General features: G+C 39.4%; 1 protein-coding gene across 1 annotated transcript in view; it reads left to right on the top strand.

Annotated features, from left to right (window-relative positions):
• Xrcc5 (X-ray repair cross complementing 5) overlaps positions 1 to 25,496 on the top strand; it is a 106,053-nt gene that overhangs the window by 54,384 nt on the left and 26,173 nt on the right. The window contains exons 15-16 of the mRNA XM_090354775.1: positions 143 to 236; positions 2,339 to 2,408. Coding sequence (XP_090210901.1) covers positions 143 to 236; positions 2,339 to 2,408 — 164 coding nt within the window. The remainder of the gene's footprint in view (positions 1 to 142; positions 237 to 2,338; positions 2,409 to 25,496) is intronic.

The following is a 25,496-nucleotide window of genomic DNA, read 5'->3' on the forward strand; positions in this document are numbered from 1 at the left end:
TTCTAGTGCTTAATTGGAGATAATAGTCTCACAGACTTTCCTGCCCAGTCAGGCTTTGAACTTGGGTGCTCAGACCTCAGCCTCTTTGGTTTAAGGGGGGAAAAAACAAAACAAAACAAAAAAAAACTGTTTCTTTTTTTAGTCATGAAGAAGAGCCTTCTGCTAAAAAATCTAAAACTGAAGAAGGAGAAGCCAACTTTAGTATCTCCAGCCTGGCTGAAGGCACTGTCACCAAGGTAAGCAGTCTGCTATTGTGCTTGAAAGGTCAGGGTTTCTGGGAGATTACATCAAGGTTGTGGAATCTGCTAATATATCATTTTCTGGTTCATGGAAACTATAAAGGTCCATCCCATACTTACTTCTTTCTTCTTTTAAGTGATTTTATCAGTCAGTTATCTAAGAAATTAAAAGTGTAAAGCATATAACACTGTACACATCACTAATAACTTTAGTTTATTTTTTTTCTTTTGCATTTTTTATTGTAATTAGTAAAAGGGTTACATGATATTTGCCAGATAGAAGATGCATTAATTCACATACATTGATACCCTTTCACATGTCTTGGTACCCATTTCCCTCCCCCCCCCACAACCCCCACTCATCTTGGTTTTCCCCCCTTCCCTATCAAATTTCAAATAACCAAATACAAATTTAGTTTATTTTTTTAAATTTTTTTTGCCAGTCTTGGGGCTTGAACTCAGAGGCTGAACACTATCCTTGGGCTTTCTCAAGGCTAGAGCTCTACCACTTGAGTAACAGCACTACTTCTGGTGCCTCTATGTCTGTGGTACTGAGGAATCAAACCTCTGTCTTCGTGTATGCTAGGCGTGTATGCTAGGCAAGCACTCTCCCACTAGGCCAAACTCCAATCCTGGGGTTTGAACTCAGGGCCTGGGCACAGTCCTTGAGTCCTTGAGCACTTTTTGCTCAAGGCTAGTGTTCTGCCAGTTGAACCACAGCAGCACTTCTGGCCTTTTCTGAGTATGTGGTTCCAAGGAATCGAACTCAGGGCTTCGTGTATGTTCCTGGCCCAGTTTCCTTCTTTTATAATTTACAATTTCAGAACAGAAGCCATAAAGTTTACCTTGATACAATGAAAAGTTAGGTGTTTTTGTTTTTGAAAATATCACTTTTTTATTTTTATTTTTTGCAAGTCCTGGCCCTTGAACTCAGGGACTAGGCACTGTCCTTGAACACTTTTTGCTCAAGGCCAGCGCTCTGCCACTTGAGCCACAGCACACTTCTGGCTTTTTCTTTGTTGATGGTACTGAGAAGTTGAATCTTGGCAAGAACTCTACTACTAGGCCAAAACTCCTGGCCCGGAAAATATTGTCTTTTTAATGCAAATATTATCTTTTTAAAGCAGCATCCACAGTCTTAACATTTTCCTTTATTAGTATATTACACTCGGAAGATCATCAGCTCTTAGGCATCCCTCTGTGTTCCCTTCAGACAGAAATGCTCTCAGAAAAATCAAATGTCTGAAAAGTAATTAGGATATCGTTTTATAGTGTAGGAGGAAAGATCTTCCTTGTTTAGGGAACTTTTCGACATGCTGATCTAAAGCAAAGTAGAAACAAGTACATTTGTGCTAAAGTTTACCAGCCCTACTAGAAACAACTTTGTTTTTTCTTTTTTTTTTTCATATATTTTTTATTGTAATTAATAGAAGGGTTACATTCTATTCATCAGATAGAAGGTACATTACTTCACAAATATTGATACCCTTTCTCATGTCCTGTTTCCCATTTCCCTCCCCCCACAACTTTGTTTTTTCTGTGTCTGGGTTAGGACCAGCAGATTAAAGACATGGGTGTGTTTTGAAATGTCTAGCAAATTCTTAGCATGATCTGATTTTGCTTTTTGAAGTCATACTCAGTTTATGTAGCCTACCAAAACTAAAGTGCCAAAGAACCAGCAGCCGTCTCCTTCATGGAATGTTCAATGAAGCAAGCATCGAATGGTTATTTCTCATGCCATCATAGTGGACAGATGTGTGTAGTGTGACCCACAATATTACCTTCTCCCCTTTAATAAGTGGAAGAGTATCAGGAAGTTCAGGCAGTCTGCAGCACAGAAAGCCTTCAAGCTGGGCTGGCTAGTGGCTGTAATACTTCTGACTCCTCTGAAGATGAGTCAGCTTGCATAGAGAAAGGTGAGTGAAAGTAGAGAGGGCAGCTGTGTGACTAGAGGAATCTGTGTGACAGAAAAGATCATAATAGAAAAGGCCTTTTCTTTGTCTTAAACAGCATACTTAGTACATCAAAACATCTTGTATTACCTGGCATGTTGCTAAAAAGAGAAGTGACCTGTAGGTTTATTGTTGGGTCTGTTCTAGGTTGGAAGTATAGATCCTGTTGGAAACTTCCGTGTTTTAGTGAGACAGAAGAATGCCAGCTTTGAGGAAGGTGAGTGGTCTGCCATTGGTTTTAGTATTCAATGAAAGGTGATTTCTTGGGCTGAGTGATTTAATACCTGGATGAGTAACTATTAGTATTTGTTGTAATGTGTTGCACATTTCTCTTTACTGGCTGACCTTCATGGTTATTCCTGGTTAGGGGCTCACCTAGACAGCATGAACTCATGAGGGTAAATGTAGCACTGGTTATTTCAAACAAAGAAGTAATTTGTTGCTCTCCTTGTTATGCAGAATTTAACTAGAACCATGGAACTTTCAATTTCATCTCACTGAAGTTCTTTGGGGTTTTGAGTGTGACATTGGACCTTATCTTTCTGTTTTCAGAGATGTACATTTCTTGGTTATGGTCCTAGGAGTTAGGGCTGCATCTGTATTGGCTCAGAAAGATCTTACTGTTATCCTTACATTTAATCCTTCTCAAATTAACCTATCCTCACATTCTCTAATAAAACATAGCCTAAAATTCTGTTTAGACTGGGGTTAATATGAAGACAACTTCCAGAGATGGATGGGAGGTCAAGGGAGCTGTGTTTATTCACTTGATTGCGTTCAGGTTCCTTTCATTGACCTTTCAGTAGCAATTCACAAATGTTAATCCTGCTGGGTGACGTCTATTTGTGAGCTACCTTCTATGTATTTACTTGTATGTGTTTGTATTCACATGTGCATAGAACTTTCTACTTCAGCATAGTGGCATTATAAGGGGACAACAGACCCTTAAAGGCCTAGAAACACTATGGTCTTACAAAAGTCAGTTGCTCAAAGTCAAACAACTAGTGAGGCCTTAGAGCCAACAATTTTTTAAGCCAAATCCTCTTGACACAAACACAAGAGACTGAGCCCATGAAAATTTCCTAAGGAAGACCAGCTTGTGATCATAGTCATAGGGCTGAGTATGTTTTATGGTTTGAGAGATAAAGGAAAAGTTCGTTGTTGTTTTTTTAAGCTAGTTGTTGCCATATGGGGGAAAAGCTTTCCAGTTGTAACAACACACAAAACTTCATGTAAATATAAGAAGGGAACCCAGAATTCTAGGTGAGAGTTTTCTGGAAGGATTGGTGGCAGCAGTGCTTCAGAATGTGCCTCTTTTGGTAACTGTGCTGTTCAAAAGAAATCTGTGCTGTTTTTAAGCACATAGTATGACTTGGGAAAAGGGACAGACAAGTTGACCCTAACTGTATCATGACTATTGTGAGGATTTTTTTGGTTTGTTTTTAGCACTACTGAGGCTTTACCTCAGGGCCTTATTTGCTAGGCAGGTTCTCTACCCCCCCTTAAGCCATGCTTTTTTGTTTTGTTTTGTTTTTTGTTTTTTTAATCAGTCATGGGGCCTGGGCACTGTCCCTCAGCTCTTCAGCTGAAAGCTAGCACTCTACCACTTTGAGCCAAAGTGCCACTTCTGGTTTTCTGGTAGTTAAGTGGTAATGAGTGTCTCACGGACTTTTGTGCTGAAGTTAAAAAAAAAAAAAAAGGTTAAAATCCAGCTGGTTTTCAACCACAGTCTCAAGATTTCAGCCTCCTGAATAGCTAGGATTAGAGGCATGAGCTACCAACATTAAGCCATGTTTTTAGTTCCCTTTTGCTTTATGATTTTTCAAGTAAGGTCTCATTTTTGTCCAGAACATTTAGCTCCCTTTTGCTTTATGATTTTTCAAGTAAGGTCTCATTTTTGTCCAGAACATTCTGTCACCCCCTATGGGTTGCTTGTTGAGATGTGGATTGCTAACTTTTTGTCCTAAACTAGCTTTGAACTGTGATGTTCCTGACATTCATGTTATAGCTATAGCTATGTAGCTAGGATTATAGAGTGAGCCATCTCACCTATAATTAAGTTTTTGAAGAAAGATGGAACCTTTTGGGTTGGGAGTTTGGCCTAGTGGTAAGAGTGCTTGCTTAGCTTGCACAAAGACCCAGATTTGATTCCTTGGTACATAGAAAAAAGCTGGAAGTATTGGTATGGCTCAAGTGGTAGGGCTCTAAATAGTCTTTAGAAAGCCCAAGGACAGTGCTCTGGCCCTGAGCTCAAGCCCAGGACTTGCAGAAAGAAAGAAAGAAAGAAAGAAAGAAAGAAAGAAAGAAAGAAAGAAAGAAAGAAAGAAAGAAAGAAAATTAAACCTTTTTTAAAATTTTTATTTTAATGTATAGAAGAGTTAGTTATATTTGCCAGATAGAAAGTGCATTATTTCTCACACATTGATACCCCTTCTCATCTTTTCTCCCCACTTCTCTCCCTCCACCCCCTCCCCTAATCTTTTTCCCCTCCTATTTCAAATAAACATATATTATATATATATATATATATAATATACCAGTTAACAAAGTCAGATACTGTGACAATATGAGATTAACCAAAAGGCAACAAAAGAGAAGAGAAAAAAACAAAACACAGTACATTAAGAACAACGGTCACTCATAATTAAACTCTTGTTTCCATGTCCCTGAGGTTCAATAATGTGGCCTTATCCTATATGCATCCAGGATTTGAGCTATTGTAATTCTCTGCTAAGAGAGTCCTTGGTTTGTACTAATTTTTGCAAATGAAGGAAACCATTGAGCCTATATTCCTTTGAGTCTGGCTTACTTCACTTAATATTATTTTTTTTTCTAAGTCTTTTCATTTCCTTACAAATGGGGCGATGTCATTCTTTCTGATGGCAGCATAGAATTCCATTGTGCATAAATACCACATCTTTGTGATCCAATCATCTATTGAGGGGCATCTGGTTGGTTCCATATCTTTGCTGCAATGAACATCATTGTGGTAGTGGCTTTAATATGGCTTTGTTTCTGGATGATTGGGTAAATGCCAAGGAGTGGAATTGCTGATCCCTAGGGAAGCTCTATGCTTAGTCTTTTGAGGAATTGCCATACTGCTTTCCAGAGTGGTTGAATGAGTTTACACTCCCACCAACAGTGTAGTAGTGATCCCTCCTGGCCACATCCACACCAGCATCTGTTGTTATTGGGTTTCTTGATCATGGCCATTGGAACTGGAGTGGAATCTCAGAGTTGTTTTGATTTGCATTTCTTTTTTTTTTTTTTTTTTTTTTTTTGCCAGTCCTGGGCTTGGCCTCAGGGCATGAGCACTATCCTTGGACTTTCTCAAGGCTAGAGCTCTAGAACTTGAGCCACAGCATCACTTCTAGCTTTTTTCTATGTATGTGGTACCTAGGAATTGAACCTGGGTCTTCGTGCATGCTAGGCAAGTACTCTACCACTAGGCCAAACTCCCAGCCCTGATTTGCATCTTTTATGGCCAGAGATATAGAGCATTTCTTCATGTGTCTATAGGCTATTCTTATTTCTTCTTCAGAGAAGTCTCTCTTTAAGTCTTTGGCTCATCTTTTAATGAAATGGTGTTTATTTGAAGATTTGTTTTGAAGAGATTCAATTTTTTTAGCTGTAGATATATTTTAGATATGAGGCCTTTGTTGTATGGTTAGTAAAGATCTTCTCCCACTCTGTGGGCTTTCTATTTATCTTGCTAGTTATGTCCTTTGCCATACAAAAGCTCTGCAATTTAATGCAGTCCCATTTGTCCAGATTTTCTTTAATTTGTTGTGTTTCTGGGTCTTTATTAAAGTTTCTCCCTGTGCCAAGGAGGCCTATTGTATCTCCTATTCCTTCTTGTAAAGTTTTTAGGGTGTCTGTTTTTACCTCGAGGTCTTTGATCCATTTGGAATTAATCCTGGTGCAGAGTGACATGGAAAGATCCAAATTTAGCTTTCTGCAGGTGCTTAACCAGTTCTGCCAGCACCACTTGTTAAGAGGCTGTCTTTTTTCCATTCTATTTTTTTTGGCTCTCTTATCAAAGATTAGATGGCCATCGGTCTGTGGGTTGATTTCTGGGTCTTCAGTTCTATTCTATTGGTCTTCAGGCCTGTTCTTGTGCCAGTACCAAGCTGTTTTAGTTACTATAGCTCTGTATTAGAGTATAAAGTTTGGTATTGGTATTCCTCCAGTGCTGTTCTTTCTGCTAAGAATTGTTTTTGCTATACGGGGTCTTTTATTATTCCATATGAAATTTTGCATTGCTTCCTATGTTTCCTTAAAGAATGACATTGGGATATTGATGGATATTGCATTCTATTTGTAGATAGCCCTTTGCAAGATTGCCATTTTCATGATGTTAATTCTTCCAATCCAGGAGCATGGGAGGTTTTTCCATTTCTTCAGTTCTGTTTTAATTTCCTTTTCAGTTTTTTAAAATTTTTTTAATATATTTTTATTGTAATTAATAGAAGGGTTACATGATATTTGCCAGATAAATGGTACCTTAATTCCCACACATTGATACCCTTTCACATGTCATGGTCCCCATTTCCCTTCTCCCCTCCCCCACCCCTCATCTTGTTTTTCCCCGTTCCCTATCCAATTTCAAATAACCTAATACAAATATATCCGATATATCAGGTAACAAAGTGAGATAGTGTAACAATGTGAGATAACCAAGGGACAGTAGAAGTGATGAGAGATAACATAGTACCTTAAGAACAATCATTAATTATATGGCTTATGTTATATCATATTTTAAATGACAAGTTTAACAAACAGTTGTTCAATGAGGGAATCTCTAATTACATTCTCTGCCTTTTTCAGGTTTTTAAAGTTTTCATCATAAAGGTCCTTTACATTCTTAGTTAAGTTAATTCCTAGATACTGTATTTTCTTCGAGGCTATTGCAAAAGGAGTTGCTTTCCTGATTTCTGCCTCGCTCCTCTAGTTGTTGGCATACAGGAAAGCAGTTCCTACTCTTTCATTGAAAGTTATTATCTACCTTATCCAGCTAGACTCCATGTTCTTTTCCTGGAAGTGACTGATCTTAGTGGTTTTCTTAGCAATTAAATTAAACTATGATCACCGTTACATGGCATCTACTAGTTATTTTATGTCTTAATGCTAGGCATTATGTTAGCCTTGCATTGTGTTAGTCTTTGTTTTATTTACCCTACATAGTATTCGACAAAGTCACACAAGGAAGTAAAGAAAATGTTAAGAGAGTTTAAAGAGCTGGAGCCAGGAGTGTAGCCTAGTGGTAGTGTGCTTGCCTAGCATGCAGGAAGCCCTAGATTCAATTCCTTGGTACTACATACTCACAAAAAGCCGGAAGTGACACTATGGCTCAAGTGGCAGGGCACTAGCCTTGTGTAAAAGTGTTCAAGTACCCAGTCCCACCAAAAAGAAAAAGAAAGAGAGAGGGGGGGGGAGAGGGAGAGGGAGAGGGAGAGAGAATATGAGAATGTGCACGCTGGTGTCAGTTTTCTGAAGGAGAGATTTGGTTTTGAGGAGGACTCTGAGGCTTGGCAGTCAGCCAGTGCTGAAGCTTGAATGGCAAGGGAAGCACCAAATCCTTCTAGAAGTAGGCGTTTAGAAGCACATTCAAGAGAGGGTAGAGGAGAAAATGGAATAAGGAGGGAAAGGAAATGAGTGGATCTGTCTATAGTCATAGCCTTTCACAACAATTTGTGGCCCATGGTTATGACCACAACGACCCAGATCACTAAACTCTGGGAATGCCATATTTGTGTATTCTACTATAGGAAACTGGTAAAGAGGAATTACTTCAAGCAGAACAGAGAAAACACTTATAGAAGGCCAGAGTCTGAGAAACTGAGAGCATACATTCCTGAGGCTGCTCAGTCTTAGGAAAGCATGTTTTCCCCTAGGCTAAAGAATTGGAGGTTTGCTGTAATCATGTTACAATGACAAGGTCAAGTGGCTCCATATAATATATAGGCCACAAGAGGAATTTTCTCCCTGTTAGTGTTGAAAAAACTATAAAATTAGAAAAGATAGTTTCCCTGCCCCTTACCCCGCCCCCAAGGATTCAAATGCTGGTTTCCTATATACACTGGGTTTTTCTGCCTAACCAGACTCTTCCTTCTGATTTTAAATGGACTCCTTTCACTTAAAAAAAAAATCCTTATAAGGTCATGCATGTAAAGCCTTGTAGCTACACATAGCCTTTTGCTGAATAGACTGCCCATTCTTGCTAAATGTGACTCTGAATCCCAGCACACTACTCCTGTTAGAACAGTGGGTGTCCCTCTGTCCCTCTTCTAGGTGAATCAGAGCTTTCCAGTGAAGTTGCCAAATCAGACCCTCCACAGGGCTGTCAGAAAAGTAATGGCCTGCTGTTTAACCATCACTTCTGCTTTGTGGCTCTCACTTGGCTTCCCTTTTATTCCTCCTCTTGCAATTCTGTCTCTTCATTGCTTGTCCTGCTTTTGTTCTGCTTCAACATCTCTGTTCTAAGGCTCTTTACCAGCCCAGACTCACTCCCTTTGTCCAGTAAAGAGTTTTCCCTCCAGATTTTAAGTACCCTTCCTGGTAATGATCTCCTTTATCCCTGAGAGAGGGGTATCTGTAAAGGGAACGATAGGAAGGGAAGCTAAAAGTATGACTAACAGGTAGTCAGTGAAATTGCTTTACCCTTAGGTAGAAATTAGACATTCTCTGTCAGTCCTAATCAGTATCGTAGTGATACTATCTCATGCTATCAGCAGTCCACAGTAGGCAGCTGCACATTTTCTTATCTTCTGGTGTTCGGTGTGAAGAATGTTTCTTGTTCTAATCTTATTGGCAGAGGGGAAGCAACACATTCAGCCTGGCTGCCAGCGATTCTGTGAGTTGTCTTTGAAGATGTCTCCATGCCTTTTTCTAGCCCCTTCTCTCTTTCCTCCCTATATGCCCTGACTACAATAGTCATCTGTGTCGGTGTCACTGCCATCATCTGTGGCCGTGGGTTCCACACATCCCAGATGTTACTCATATCAACATCTTTCTACCATAAAGCCCATTACCAACTCTACTGCCAAAGAACAATATAGATTTCTAACTGTGTGCCTTTCACCCACTTTACTTAGGAAGAGTGCTAAAATAGCTAAATATAGACAGCAGACTGTCTAGAAGGAAGAGTCACCCAATTCCTGAAGTGTGTGATGGATATATGCATGAATTTTAGAAATTCCCACTGTCTATGGGACAGCATGTCAGAATGTTCCTCATGTGTCAGGAAAAGCTGTTGGAGCCTGTCAGAAAAGATGGACATATAGAAACAGTTAATAGGATGGAATGTAACCTATTTTGTAGTAAGTTTCTCTTTTGTGGATCTTGTTTGTGCTAAGCAGATTATGTATCAAGCTTCTGCATAGTATAAGGGTAGGGGAGCTTCATTCAACCAAATTAAATTCACATGCGCACAAATTCATATGAGCGTAAAACAAAATGAAACAAAAAAACAGCATTTCAAACACCCTAAGTAGGAGTGCTCACATCCACCCAAACAGCTCCTATAAAGCATTAGACTGATATACAAAGAAGCAGCAGCATGCACCTGTCCAGTTGATAGAAAGTTGGTTCTGTGTCTCTCCCCATTCCCTTTCCTCTTCCCTTTTCCCTGTACTTTGGAGCTAATCTTATCTCTAAGTCTTTTTACTTTTTTTGTTCATCCTGACTTACTCTGCTCATCAAAAACATTCTTTAAGTTTAAAGATATTCTTAAAGCTTATTTTTCTAAGTTCTCTTAACACAAGATAAAAATGGTCTAATAACATTATATTATTCATCAGAGCCAAATAGACTTCCCCCCAGTTTGTTTGTGTATGATGTAGCAATGCACATTTGGATAGCGAATAGCAGTTTACTTACATAGATTATGTAATTTTTCTGCTATGAGTCAAACACTAAACTGGATCCTAGAGCATTATGATCTAGAAGACATTTCCATCTGTTTGTTTTCTTCTGTAATTGGCCTTGGTTTACATAATCTTGGATTTGAAATATGTGATCTATCAGAGCTTTGTCCAGATAAAAATAAAATTAAAATGTGGCCTTTTTCTGTAAAGATCTGTTTTTAAAAAAATAAGGTCTGTGAAATAAATAGACAATGTTAAAAAATACTAAATGCAGTGACTAAAATTTTAAATATCTTCAGACCTGTAAGAGTCTTTCGTGAGTTTGACATATTTTCTTATTCCTTCCCCGAAATAGCACTGATGCATGTAGTCATGAGGAAGAAAACACATGATTGCCGATTCTAGTCTGTATTTCACTCTTTTCCCAAATATTTTCAGTTGCTTCCTTTTTGACTCATTTTAAATTGTTAAAACCCAGAACTTTTGACAATCCAGACTTATTTTATGCCTCATTTATCAATGCAAGTCATCCCTTTTTAATAGGAGAATCAGCTTATTTGGAAGGTTAGAGGATACCTGCTGAAAGTGTTATTATTTGACGTAGTAATTATGATCTTGTTCACCTTCCATGTGGGTGGATGAGAGGCCCAAAGTGCTTAGGTCTCCACAGATTATTGCAAATGTGTAGAAAACACTGGGTAAAATTCCAGAGAGCCAGATCAAGCTTAAATTTCTTCATTGGCTGCATATATTTCATTTGAGAGCACACAGCACTATCCTGAAGGGTATATCTTAATGTAATAAAGCTCATCAGCCAGATAATTAAAATGGAATTATTGAAATAAAGATGGAAATTTAAAGCCAAAAAAGACATGACATAGAAACCAAAGACCATCATAACCATTGTTAAAGTATTTTCATTTTTTGGCCACTTTCCCTAAAAGGTTCCCATCCAGGAAGTAGTGCTGTGGCTCAAGTGGTAAAACAATAGCCTTGGACTGAAGAGCTCAAGGACAGTGCCCAGGATGAGTTCAAACCCCATGACCAAAAAAATAAATAAGTAAATAAAATCCAGCCATTTTTAGTCTACTTATAAAATCCTTCCAAGTGTTTGTCATAATGGTGTGCATCAAATGATCTCTAGTTACAAGGTCTGCTTTTACAAAATGTGACCTGGATGTCCTCTAAGAAAGACAACTGTTAGCATATCAGTGAAAGCTATGTACCAGGCTTCTGTTCTTGGTGAGTGCTTAGATCTGACCTGAGAGCTTTAAAGGAGGGCTGCATGTATGTAATAAACCACAGTGATTCTATTTTCTTCTGGAGCTCTAAATTCTCATGCTTCATAGTGAAGTGGCTAACCTTAAACATCGCTTTGCCTCTGGCTGAAAATGTGGATCTTAGGACTTACCCTGCAATATAACAGCTAAAATAGGCCAAAGACCATTCAAACTTGCCTTTCATGTACTGAACCTTTACCGTCAATGCAACCAGACACAGGGCTCTTGGATGGATACATGAGAGAAAAGGAAATGTTACCCACCTTGTGTTAAGTAAGCCTGAAAATGATTTGTGAAGCAGAAAGCAGTTGTACTATTTATCATGGCAATTTGATTTATTTCCTCTACCTCGTGTCATTATCATGCACGGCATTACCTTAGGTTCCTCTCACATTGGGCTCCCTTAGAGATTGCTTCATAAGCCCAGCTGGTTTGGGAAAAAAATCTGATTTCAGATTGTGCTGATGTGCAGACTGCCTTAATCAATGACATAGTGACTGGTTGTGATAAACACCAGAAGCTCTTTAACCAATTAGAAAGTTTAAGAAAGGTTGTTAGACTTTTATTAAAATAAGCACCAATCAGCTAAATGTGTTAAGAAGGAGCCTAGAAACACTTAAATGTAATAAAATTATTTTGTCTGTTTGGATTGTAAGCCCAAGGCCAAAATATAACGATGTAGAAAGAAGTGGCAAGTAATATTTGAGATGGTAGTTCTATCTCTTCAGTCTATGCATGTCTGTACAAAACATTAAGTAACCAAGGGGGCAGAGTAGGACACTGGTGGCTCCTGCCTGTCATCCTAGCTACACAGGAAGCTGAGATCTGAGAATTGCATTTTGACACCAGCCTCATGCAGGAAGTCCATAAGATTCTTTATATCTAATTAGCCATCTGAAAACCAGAACCAGAACTGTGGTTCAAAGTGGTAAAATGCTAGCCTTGAGCAGAAAAACCTCAGGAACAGTGCCCAGGTCCTAAGTTCAAGCCCCACTACTGACAACAAAAATGTGGTTGTCAGGCCATATTTACTCTTTGTCCAGAAGCGGGAAAGGAGCTTGATTCAGTTGCATACAGTTGCATCAAGGACTAGAAATATTACAGTGTGGACATGTTTTTGTTTTTCTCCAGTCCTGGGGTTTGAACTCAATGTCTGAGCACTGTCCTTGGGCTTTCCTCAAGGTTAGCGCTCCACCACTTGAGTGACAGCTCCACTTTTGGCTTTTTTTGTGTATGTGGTACTGAGGAATTGAACCCAGGGCTTCATGCATATTAAGCAGGTACTCTACCATTAAACCATACTCCCGGCCTCTAGACTTTTTTTGGTGAGTGTGTGGCACTCTGCCACTAGGCCACACTCCTGGCCAGCATGGGCATGTTTGGAAATAGAAAATTTAACTTTTTTTTTTTTTTGGGGGGCCCCCTTCTCTTTCTTTCTGGCCCCGCTCGCTCCGGCCCCGCTCGCTCCCGTCAGGCTCGCTCCCTCACGCTCCTGGCCCCGCTCGCTCCCGCACGCTCCGGCCCTGCTCGCTCCGGTCCCGCTGGCCACCACTCGGTTGGGCTCCGCTTGCTTGCTTTCGCTCTCTGTCCCTTGTTGCAGTCTCGTCTCTGCCACTTCCGGCTTGGTTGTGTATGTGGGATACTGAGGAATCGAACCCGGGTCCTTGTGCATGCTAGGCAAGCACTTTAACCGCTAGGCCAAACTCCCGGGCCCAAATTTAACTTTTTTTAATAGAATTTATTAACGTTGATTTTTATATCTTATTTCAAATGACATGTTTAACAAACAAGTATTCAAGAAGGGAATCTCTGTATACAATCACCGGCACTTAGTTTTTAGAACATAATCAAAATTAGATTAAGGGTTTGTATATCATAGATACATATTAACCTATGTAATAAAACATTATGTCTATAGAGTCATAGGTTTTCATGTCTATGTAGTTGTGTTTATATTTCCAATACCATGTCCATAGCATTGGGTATGCAACTATGGAGTCCTCTCTCTTGTACTGTTTGGATCTAATAGCCACATATTGAGGATACCATGTGCCTTTTGTTCCTTTGGTCTTGACTTGTCTCACTCAACATGATTCGCTCTAGATTCATCCACTTCTCTGCAAATGCCATTATTTTATCGTGCCTGTTGGCTATGTAGAATTTCATCATATATATATATACACATCATATATATATATACATCATATATATATACATCATATATATATACACATCATATATATATATACATCATATATATACATATATATATATATATATATATATACACACCACATTTTCTGTATCCATTCATTTGCAGTAGGGCATCTGGATTGTTTCTATCGCCTGGCTATTGTGAATAGTGCAGAGATAAACATAGCTGAGCAGGTGTCCATATCTTGGGTTGTGATGTTCAGGATTGATGCCCAGAAGTGGTATGGCGGGATCATAAGGAAGGTCAATTTTCAGTTCTTTAAGAAACCTCCACACTGCTTTCCAGAGTGACTGAACTAGTTTACAATCCCACCATCAGTGCCGTAGGGTTCCTTTTTCTTCACAACCCTGCCAGCATCTGTCATTGTCTGAGTTCAAAATCTTGGCCATTCTTGTTGGAGTAAGGTGGTATCTTAGGGTTGTTTTTATTTGCATTTCCTTTATGACCATGGATGATGAACATTTTCTCATGTTTTTCTGCCATTTTAATCTCTTCTTCTGATAAGTCTCTCTTTAGTTCCCTTGCCCATTTAGTGAATGGTTTGTTGGATTTTGGGGGGGATTAGTTTCTTGAGTTCCCTGTAGATCCTGGATATTAAGCATTTGTCACATGTATTAATGGTAAATATCTTTTCCCAGTTGCTTGGCTGTCTCTCAATTTTTTTTTTTTTGCCAGTCCTGGGCTTGAGCTCAGGGCCTGAGCACTGTCCTTGGACTTTCTCAAGGCTAGAGCTCTACCACTTGAGCCTCAGCACCACTTCCGACTTTTTTCTATGTATGTGGTACCAAGGAATCGAACCCGGGTCTTCATGCATGCTAGGCAAGCACTTTAACCACTAGGCCAAACTCCCGGCCCCTGTCTCTCTACTTTTGTGACTATGCTTTTATCTGTGCAGAAACTTTTTATTTTTAGGTAGTCCCATTTATCGAGTCTCTCCAATCTGTTGTGACCCTGGGATTCTGTTCAGGAATCTTTTGCCTGTGCCTATGAATTCCAGTGTCTCTCCAGCTCTATCATGTAGCAGTTTCACGGTTTCCTGTCTGACATCGAGGTCTTTGATCCACTTTGAGTTAATGCTTGTGTATGAAGAAAGGCTAGGGTCAATTTTTAGTTTTCTGCATGTGGCTGCCTAGTTTTGCCAAAACCAATAATTGAATAGACTGTGTTTGCTCCACTGTATATCTTTAGCTCCTTTGTCAAATACAAGTTGCCTATAGGTATGTGGTTCTATTTTTGGATCTTCTCTTCTGTTCATTTTTAAAAATCATTACCCTTGATTTGCTGAACTTTTTTTTTTTAATTGAAACTGAGTTTTTTTTGTTTTTTTGCTTGTTTGTTTTTTGTGAGTTGTGGGACTTGAACTCTAGGCCTGGGCATTGTCTCTGAGCTCTTCAGCTCAATAAAACTGAGTTTTTACATCATATTCCAAAATGTCAAGTATTGAAGAAAAAAATCTCTATATGCAATCACTGGCACATAAATTTAAGAACATAATTAAAATTAAGCTGAATCTTTGCCATAGATATGTATAGCTCTATATGTCAACATATGTCTGTAGAATATAGACCCTATCATAGACCTATATATCTATATAAATATATTTATGTATATATCTCTAAATTCATGTCAGTGACCTGGAGCACTTGAGCATTCGTCTTCGCTCTTGTGTTGTTTGGATCTAATACTCACATATCAGGAAGACTGTGAGCCTTTTGTTTCTTTGATCTTGGTGGCTTATCTCACTCAATATGATATGCTCTAGTTCCATCCACTTCCTCATAAATTACAGTTGCAATTTGAACAAAGCCAGCCTGAGTAGGAAAGCCCGTGAGACTCTTATCTTCAGTTAGCTGCCAAAAAAGCCAGAAGCATAGCTGGGTCTCAGGTGGTAGAGCTCTAACCTTGAACAGCAACAACAACAACGAAAAGCTCAAGAATAGCACCCAGGCCCTGAGTTCAGTCTCCAAAACCAACACACACACACCATACAAAACCCTTTCCTTTCTTGTTCTTACCTTTCAAAACTCTTCCATTCACACATTCTGTATCTCTTTTCATGGGAAATAATGTCCTCTGTGGTGATCAAAGTGTTAATTGTTTCAGGGTGTAGTAAATGGAGCCTTTAAGTAGTAACTATAGGCAGTGCTTTCAGAGAGAATCCTTCTGAAGCCCAGTGGGAGCACTGTGAGAGGGGAAAAAGCATACAAGATGCAATAAAGGTAAGTCATACTTGCAACACCCACAGCTGTAAGATGCTCTTGCATGTAGTTACTGTGTGTTGGACGTGATGTTTCACCCTCTATATTTGCATGTGCTCATACTATATGTATGTATGTATACAGCCTATTACTTAACCTGCTGTACTTTCTGTATTTCCCCTTCCATAGAATTTCATTATTTCCATTCTTGTAAAGTTAAGGGAGAGGTGATGAAAGCAGTTCTAGACTATCTACTCCCCTAAGTGAGGAGAACAACACTGAATACACAGTAGATGGGTTTAAACTAAAGAACAACAACGAATTCATTCTACAAGCTTTTAGGATGGGAAATCAATGAGGCCTGGCTGATTTATTCATCTATTTAGAAAATGTTTGTTGAATGTCTTTCATGGTCCAATTCTTAGAGCAGATTAGACAAGTAAGAAAATACTAGACATGTCAAATACTAGATATGGTAATAAGTACTTCTTATTAATTTGTAGGGATGATGTAGTAGAATACTACAAACTGAGTTGCTTAAAACAGCAGTTTTTTTTGTCTGTCACAGTTCTGGAGATGAGAAAAATAAAAATTTGGCAGGATTGGTTCCTCCTGGAAGACTCTGAGGGAAACTGTTCAGTGACTCTTAATTTCTTGTGACAGCTGACAAGTCTTGGGATTCCTTTATTTGTACCTGCATTACTCCAGTCTTTGGCTTTCTCTTGACATGTGCATGTGTCCTAAATTTGCCTCTTTATAGAGAGTCCAGTCATACTGCATTAGGACTCTCCCAAATGACCTTATCTCAACTTGATTCCATCTGCAGGATGGAATGAAGTCAAATTCTGAGGTTCTGAAAAGGACACGAATTTGGAGAGAGTACTATTTAACCCGGGAGAGTACTTTGGAGAAGAATTAAAGTAGGATGGTGGGGTAAGAAATACTGGAGTGAATCAGACTTGTGCTTTCATGGAGAGGACCTAGAGGCTTTCATTGTTGAAGCATCATCATTGGAACAGAAAAGTGAAGAAGGTAGGGAGAGCTTTGTAGACAGAGGGAGGAACATGTTCCTCTGTAGCACAGTATTCATTGTTCCCCATCAGGGAAACCATTGTAGCTGGAGGAAAGAAGTAGAGAAAGAGATTAGAGACACACCTGGGACATTTCACTACTTCCTTCGTCAGTTTAATGACAGCTACAATGAGCACAGTGAGTACAGTGGATGAAAATTATGTAGAGGATGATCTGATTACCACATGTTCTATACCACATTGAAGAAGGGTGATATTGAAGTATATGTAGAGTTAGAAGACTACTGCGTTAATCTCATTGAAGGATGGGGTATGGAAATAGAGAAGGTCAGATTTTTATGTTTTGGAATCATAATTGACAACTTTGGTCATGTGACTTAAGTTTTGATCAGTTAGTGTATGTGGTAATATAGGGTGTAGCAGTAAGCAAGGTTGACTCCCACAGTTTTGGATGGAACATCTGCAAAGAAACACCACTGAGGCATATTTAATGATACAAGCCTGGGTGTAAGCCTTTCTGGGAGAATTCTCAATAGAGATGGCCTGTAAAAGCATACGACTAGATGAGATCCTTTGATAGGAGATAGTGCACAGGTCCAAAGGTGGCTTGGCTTCACTGACAGTATAAGGGGAAGGTAGACTATATATGCAGGTGCGTGACAATTTCAAGAACAGTAACCGGGGGCATAAAGGACAGGGAGAGAGGGCCTAATTGATATCCCAAGTGAGTTTCCAGCCAAGTGTTTACTTGTCCTGCTGTTCAGTGTGTTGATGGGACTTTCTTCAGAAATTAGTTTTATTTTTTATTGTTTTATTTTTACCCCTTGAAGTTACAGTTAGAAGTTCTGATCATTTGTATCTATTTTTAATTCTCTTTAATCTCTTAAATCATTTCTTATTCAGCCCTCGCAAATCTATATTTCCATTCTATTATGTTAATTACAGCTTTCATTATTTTACTTTTTGGTCAGTTCTAACATCCTCTATTATTTATACTCAAAGTTCTTGTCCAAGCTAGCCTGTGTATTTATACTGTTTTAGCTTCTTACATTTTAGTTTTCATTTTGGGTCAGCCCTCCTTAATCACTCTCTGGGTCTTTGAAATCCACCAGTTTAAGGCTTGTTAGTTTGATCTCATCCTACTTACTACCGATTCTTGTACAGGTGTCTTGAACCCTGTGATCAAACCAGAACATATACCTTGTGGCACTGGTTTTCCTCCCTCTATGTTTTTGCTCATGATATTCTCCACAAAAATATTCATTCTCTGTGTCACCAAATTCTGAAGAGATATCTGTACTTGAAAACTAATATATCTTTAGGAAACCAGTACATGGTCATAGTTTTCTCACAGTATGATTCATTATGGTAGATGCTTTCCCATGCTAGACAATTGCCAATGAAACAAAACAACCTTTACCTGTTTGTATATTCTCTTAGTATTGCCAGCAGTAGATTGTTTTTTTTTTTTTTAATTCAACAATGGAAACACAACAAACCAAGAATTTGCACTTTTGAATTGCAGCAGAATTGCTTCCTTGATTCTTTGTATCAGTTCTAAGTCCTAGCCCATGAAAGAAGAACTATTATAAAACTTTACCCATAAAAGTAAAGGTGGAAAAAAAAAAGTATCTTTCCTTCAGGAAAGATACTATTTGAGCATATAGTTCACTATTTATAGATTTTTTTTTTTTTACTTTTTCTTTTTTTTTGGCCAGTCCCAGGGCTTGAGCTCAGGGCCTGAGCACTGCCCTTGGGCTTTCTCAAGGCTAGAGATGTGTCACTTGAGCCACAGCATCATTTTCAGCTTTTTCTATTATGTGATATCGAGGAATTGAACCCGGCTCTATGTGCATGGTAGGCAAGCACTCTTCTACTGGGCCAAACTCCCAGCCACTACAGATTTTTAAAGAAGAATTGGTGTAGAATACAGTTTGAGTACTTCGTTTCTTGATAGTTCCTTTGCAGAATGATACATTCGTGATGTATTGTAAAAGGCAGTGGGCTACCTCTGCCTTCAACATGCACATTCAACCAATGGCTGCCTCTTTCTCTCCTTGTTGAGGAGTCTGACTCATCACTCATTTTATCTTATTAACTGATACATGAATTTCAATTCCATTCAATTACCAACTTTTAATTGGATCCCGCTGCCAGATTGGTCTCCTGTTCCAGACTGTTTCTTCTTGTAGCACAGTTACTATGGCTGCTTGGTTCCGCCTGGTTACTTCCTACATTAGTTTAATGACATCTACTCAGGTATGAAGCTACACACATATTACAGAATTGCTAGAATTCCAAACACGGTCATCTTGCACCCATCTTCCTGTTGCATATTTGGAGTAAGATCAAATCAAGATGGTCAGGTTCTTAAGTTTTCCATATCACTTTTATCTTGGAAAGCTTTCCCAAGTTTTAGAATTCTAGGACCTTGGAATATCTATTTCTACCCCTTACCTTACCCCTCACACATTCTTGCACGAGTAAGGCCTACATAAATGATTCAAAGAAATTGATTTATCATTTAATTTGAAAGTCTTCTTTAGTTTCTTTTTTATTAACACAAATAATTAACATGCCATGAATTTTTTTTTTTTTTTTTGGCTGGGTCATGGGGATTGAACTAGGCCTAGGCACTATCCCTGAGCTCTTCAGCTCAAGGCTACCACACTACCCCTGGGCCTGGGTTTTGTCCTTGAGCTCTTCTGTTCAAGGCTACCACCCTACCTTTGAGCCAAGCCCCACTTCCCATTTTCTAGAGTTTATTTGGAGATAAAGAGTCTCAGGTCCTTTAGTGCCCAGGCTGGCTTTGAACCTTGATCCTCAGATCTCAACCTCTTGAGTAGCTAGGATTACAGTCGTGAGCTACCGCACCCAGCATCTTTTCCTTTTATGTGACCATGTGTGCAAGTGATTTTTTTTCTTTTTTTTCCCACCAGTCCTTGGCCTTGAACTCAGGGCCAGGAAACTATCCCTGTGCTTCTTTTGCTCAAGGCTAGCACTCTACCACTCTAGCTTTTTTAGTCAGTTATTGCAGATAAGAATCTTATGAACTTCCTGCCCTGGGTGGCTTTGAACCTTGATCTTCAGATCTCAGTCTCATGAGTAGCTAAGATTATAGGCATAAGCCATTAGTGCCGAGGCATTGTAATGCCTAGATTTGGTTCCCCAAAGAGCACCAAAGAGCCGATAGTCTTTTATTGCAAGTTTAAGCCTAGACTTACAACCATTATCAAAGTAGCGGGTCAGAGTTGAGAGCTCTGACTCCTTTGTTTCCAGGGTTTTTATAACACACTGACCATATGGTGCTAGTTGACCATATACAGGGACCAATAGGATTGTGACATTCATACAGAACTGCACAATTTTGTTACATCACAGTGAGTGACCATTCGAATCATGACCTGTTCTGGGGAGTCATTTGAATTACCCTATCTTTTTCTACCTGACTTTGGTGTGCAGTCTTGGTGGGCAAGAGGAGGGGTGAGCAACTGTGACAGGAAGCGGGTGGTGGGGGGAGCTGTCCATATGCCTCTTCCTGATTGGGCTTGTCCACTTAGTTCCTTGCCTTTTGTTTCTGAGTTATTGGGAGTTTACAGTTCACACTTGTTTGGGAACTTCCTGAGTTAATTGAGTTTCTATAGGGTCTGTGTTAGTTTTTAGGTAACATAAGATTAATGTTTCACAAATCACATACTCAGTTGTCTTTATCGAGGGAATGGGAGATGCCTATAGAGGATGGGAGGGGGGTTGTCGACACATTTTCAATCATTATGTCTTTAGCAGAATGAGATCTAAGCCTGAAATGGCTATATTTTGTTTGGACTTCACAGCATGTCATGGTTTTATAATTTAAATATACTTCTTTCTGTACTTGTAGAAAAGTAGGGTAGAGTGAGGATGTTAATTGTTCTATATTTAAAGTCTGTATGTCCCGTAAATATTACTTGATGACCTTTTAGCTTTGTGGTGCAAGTTCAGTGGGGGTATTTTAATGATTAAATTCCATGTTGTTAATAATTTATAAAACTCTCTACGAGATTGTAGAATGTCATGGAAACCATTCATTGACCATGAAATTTAAAATTGACACCTAGTCTCACACCAGATTTGGTCTTAGGCCGAACTATTTAAGATGAGAAATATTATTCATCCAGAATAAAAAAAAAACTCATTAGCTAGCTCATGCTCCCCCCCCCTCGCCTTTTTTTTTTGTGCTACAGAGTAAACAAGGCCAAGAGGCCTTCTCTGTTACTCTTCTGTGGCTACAAAGTAGGACACTCAGTTAACTCAATAAAAACAAAAATAAAACAAGTGAGATCTCGTAGTCTGTAGGAGTGGATTCTGACAATAAAGACTTTGCATTTACTCTGCTTCTTGTGCCTGCGGTTTTAATTTAACACATCAATGAAAAGGCAATACTTAAAAAGGGGGGAAGGAAACACCCAGCAGGACTTACTTTATTCCTGCAATTTGTAAGAAATTACTACATCTAATGAGAAAATCGTTAAGCATGGAAAAATGGGCTGTGATGGAACTTTTAGAGCTTAAATAGTAAGGTTTTAATTGAGTTTTTTAGTTATTAGAAAGAATAATAATTTAAAAAAAAGACTGAATCTGTACCATTGAGGTGTTAGCACTTTCCATACCTTAGTTCAATTTCCTGTGCTGCTGGACATGCAGATATGATGGTGGAGGATAGTCTCCATTGTGCCACTTCTACCCACCTTTCTGCTCCTAGAAGGCAGACCGCTTGTCCTATGTGAGCAACTGTGAGTAGTCTTAGGAAAAAAATTTAAGGTGGAGGACAAGAAAGCCCAAGAACAGGTTACTATCTACTTCACAGTCTAGTTGCTTAAAAGAGAAGACAAGGTTTTTGTTTTGTTTTGTTTTGTTTTGCCCTAAGCATTGCTGTGATTAGTTTTGAATAGCATCTTCCTTTATTTTATTTATGTATGTATGTATATATATATGTATGTATGTTGGTCATGGAACTTGAACTTCAGCTCAGGGCTACAGCCCTATCCCTTGAGCCATAGCACCACTTCCAGTTTTCTGATGGTTAATTGTAGATAAAAGTCTCATGGACTTTAGTGCCCAGGCTTGCTTTGAACTGGGATCCTCAGAACCCAGCCTCCTAAGTAACTAGGATTACAGGCATGAGCTACTTTGCCTGGCTCCTTTTTTTTCTTTTTCCATTCCTAGGCTTGTTCTCAGGGCCTGAGCACTGTCTTTGGACTTTCTCAAAGCTAGGGCTCTACCACTTGAGCCTCAGCACCACTTCTGGCTTTTTTCTATGTATGTGGTACTGAGGAATCGAACCTGTGTCTTTGTGCATGCTAGGCAAGCACTCTACCACTAGGCTAACCTCCTGGCCCTGCCCAGCTCCTTTTGAAAAAACAATTTTAGCCCATCTTGGCTTATGATCCTATGTACATTTTCTGGGTAGCCAGAATGACAAATTGTCCCCTTGTTCCCACCCTTTCTTATTGAGATGTAGATTTCTCAAATTTTGGCTCGGGACTGTCTGGAGCCATGATCCTCCTTATCTTCCCATCCCCCAAGTACCTAGGATTATAGCCATGGGCCACCATGCCAGGTGAGAAGAAAACTATTGAAGATTATTTTCAGATTCATAAATTTCTGCTTTTTTCATAGTTTTTAGTTTCTTTTTTGTTTTGCCATCCAGTGTTTTTCCACCCAGTAAGAGTATTTCATTGAGAGAAGGAGGCGGGAGGGGAGAGAGTGGGGGGGGGGAAGGGGGAAGAGAAATAGAAACAGAGAAAGACATGAAAACTCTACCGAAAGTATTTACCAAAACCCCATTTTGCAGTGGTTATATATTAACATGGAACTCCAGAGTTCCTGAGAACACAGCTTGGGAAGGTCTGGTTTATATATGTATTTCTGGGTATGAACGTGTATATATTAGTATAACCAATGTTATAATTCTAATACAAATATCCTATATTTGCAATAATACTGGTTATTCAAAGTACATATTACTGGGCTTCTCCCTTCCCCATCAAAAAGGAATATTTCATTAAAACTGGCCAGGTACCATGATTCACACCTGTAATCCTAGCTACTCAGGAAGCTGAGATCTGTGGATTACAGTTTGAAGCCAGCCCAGGCAGGTAAGTTTGTGAGACTCTTATCTCCAAACTAACCACCAAAATGTCAGAAATGGAGCTGTGGCTCAAATGGCAGATTGCTAGCCTTGTACAAAAGAGCTCAGGGATAGCATCTAAGATCTGAGTTCAAGCTCAGGACTGGGATCAAACAAAAATATTACAAAAACTAAGCAGATAGCTGGGTGTGGTGACTCATACCTGAAATCTTAGCTGCTCAGGAGTCTGAGATCTGAGGATTGCAGTTTAAAGCCAGCCTGGGCACTAAAGTCCTTGAGACTCTTATTTCCAATTAACCATCAGAAAACCAGAAGTGGTGTTGTGGATCAAGGAGTAGAGCGGTAGCCTTGAGCTGAAGTGCTCAGGAACAGCGCCCAGGCCTAGAGTTCAAGTCCCATGACCGACAAGCAAGAAAGAAAATCATTCAAGGTTAATTCTTCCTGGAATCTTAAATTTTAACTCTTGGAAGAAAGCAGAACGGATATTTAAATAAGACAACATACCTTTGACAGAGGAAAGATATTTAGGATGCCTTGTTTTAAATATTCACGAATACATTTCCCATGAAAACCACAGGAAATGCTCAGTTATTTCTGGTTCCTCTTAGAGCCACAGTTAACATGGTTGTATGGCAACTGTTAAGGGGCAATAGTTAAAACTGAAGGAAAGCAAAATGTATGCATCTCTAAGGATATTTTAGTTAGAAGTAAAATATGTTGTTTATATAAATCTGTTTTTGCAGAAATACAGCTTAAAACAATTTAAGTGGCTAGGAATAGCTTCAGATGTGCTTGTGAACCTTTTTCAGCAGCTTAATTAGATTTCATTGTATCCCATGTCACTACAAAAGATTGAAAAACCTTGAAAATTTTATCTTCCCTTATTATTTAAACTCAGTAATGCCTTGTTATTTCTATCTTCTAGAAATATCCAATGCATAAAATAGTAAGTGTGTAATAGTTACACTGTGCCAAGGAGCCCTTCGATCGACTCCTCTGCATTCCCCTGTGTGCCCTGGGAGAAGGTGATAGGGACCTGGTTCCTGTGGGTCAAACTTTTCAAGGATCTCATTACTAAAAGCTTCCTACTCTGTTCAGCCAATAGGGGGTCCTGGGGAGTGTGTTTGGTGGAAGAGGGTGGGAGAGAAAAGCCTCCCTTTCTGTATAGGACAGTGTCTGCCCGGGTGGCTATGGACAGGCTGTGTCATCTCTTTTCTTTGTCACATAGACAGTAAAGGCTTCTTGCTGTTGCTGTCTGATTTGTAGTACCATTCTCAGTCAGTTTTTCAGCCCTTTGTCATTGCAGTAGCAATTGCTTGCATTAACGGTCGAGTCCTCTCTTTTTCTTCAATCAGGTTTACATCCTGATTGATAAACACTCAGCATCTTCCCACAATGTTCAATTTATAACTTAAAGATGCATAAAGGAAATCTGTGGGCTTCTGTTTCTGTTGCCTATATTAAAACAGCAGTCTGCTTTGATTATCAGGCAAGCACCTCTTTTAAGTTTCTTGCTTAAAACAGTGATTTACACCAGGCACTGGTGGCTCACACCTGTAATCCTAGCTACTCAGGAGGCTGAGATCCAAGAATGGCAGTTCGAAGCCGGCCCGGGCAGAAAAGTCCTAAGGGACTCATCTCCAATTAACCTTTCAAAGACCAGAAATGGTGCTGTTGCTCAAGTGGTAAAGCACTAGCCTTGAGCAAAAAGAGGCTTGGACAGTGCCTGGGCCCTGAGTTCAAGCCCCACAATGGACAAAAATATGTGGTTGATTGGTGGTGGAACAGACTCTTTACCTATAGTTTTGTTATTGTTTTTTTGTTTGTTTTGTTTTTTGTTTTTGCCAGTCCTGGGCTTGAGCTCAGGGCCTGACCACTGTCCTTGGACTTTCTCAAGGCTAGAGCTCTACCACTTAAGCCTCAGCACCACTTCTGGCTTTTTTTTCTATGTATCTGGTACTGAGGAATCGAACCTGGGTCTTTGTGCATTCTAGGCAAGCACTCAACCACTAGGCCAAACTCCCGGCCCTGTTATTGTTGTTTTGCCAGTCCCGGGGCTTGAACTCGGGGCCTGTGCACTGTCCTTGGGCTTTCTCAAGGCTAGCACTCTAATACTTGAGCCACAGCACCACTTCCAGCTTTTTCTGTGTATGTGGTACCAAGGAATTGAACCCAGGGCATGCTAGGCAAGCATTCTACCACTAGATCACACTCCTGGCCCCTACAGTTTTATTGCTGATGAATAGTACTCCTTTTTTATTCCATTAACAACAATGAGTGACCTGACCTTATTCTTACTGATTTAAGTGCTCAACTTTTATTGTAGCCTTTTAATTTTGTCTCATGTAGTATTGTATATAAATGTTTACATGTAAATGTGTTCTTACCAGTTTTAAATGATGTAGCTGCTAACATTTGCCAAAGGGACATTTTTTATTTTTTGTCATCCTAGGACTTGAACTCAGGGCCTAAGCACTGACCTTGGGCTTTCTGAAAGCTAGGACTCTACCACTTGAGCCACAGCCCCACTTATGGCTTTTTCTAGGTATGTGGTACTGAAATATCAAACCGTGTATGCTAGGCAAG

This window comes from Megascapheus bottae, chromosome 21 (genome assembly GCF_031878675.1).
Source record: "Megascapheus bottae isolate mThoBot1 chromosome 21, mThoBot2.hap1, whole genome shotgun sequence".
Taxonomy (NCBI): domain Eukaryota; kingdom Metazoa; phylum Chordata; class Mammalia; order Rodentia; family Geomyidae; genus Megascapheus; species Megascapheus bottae.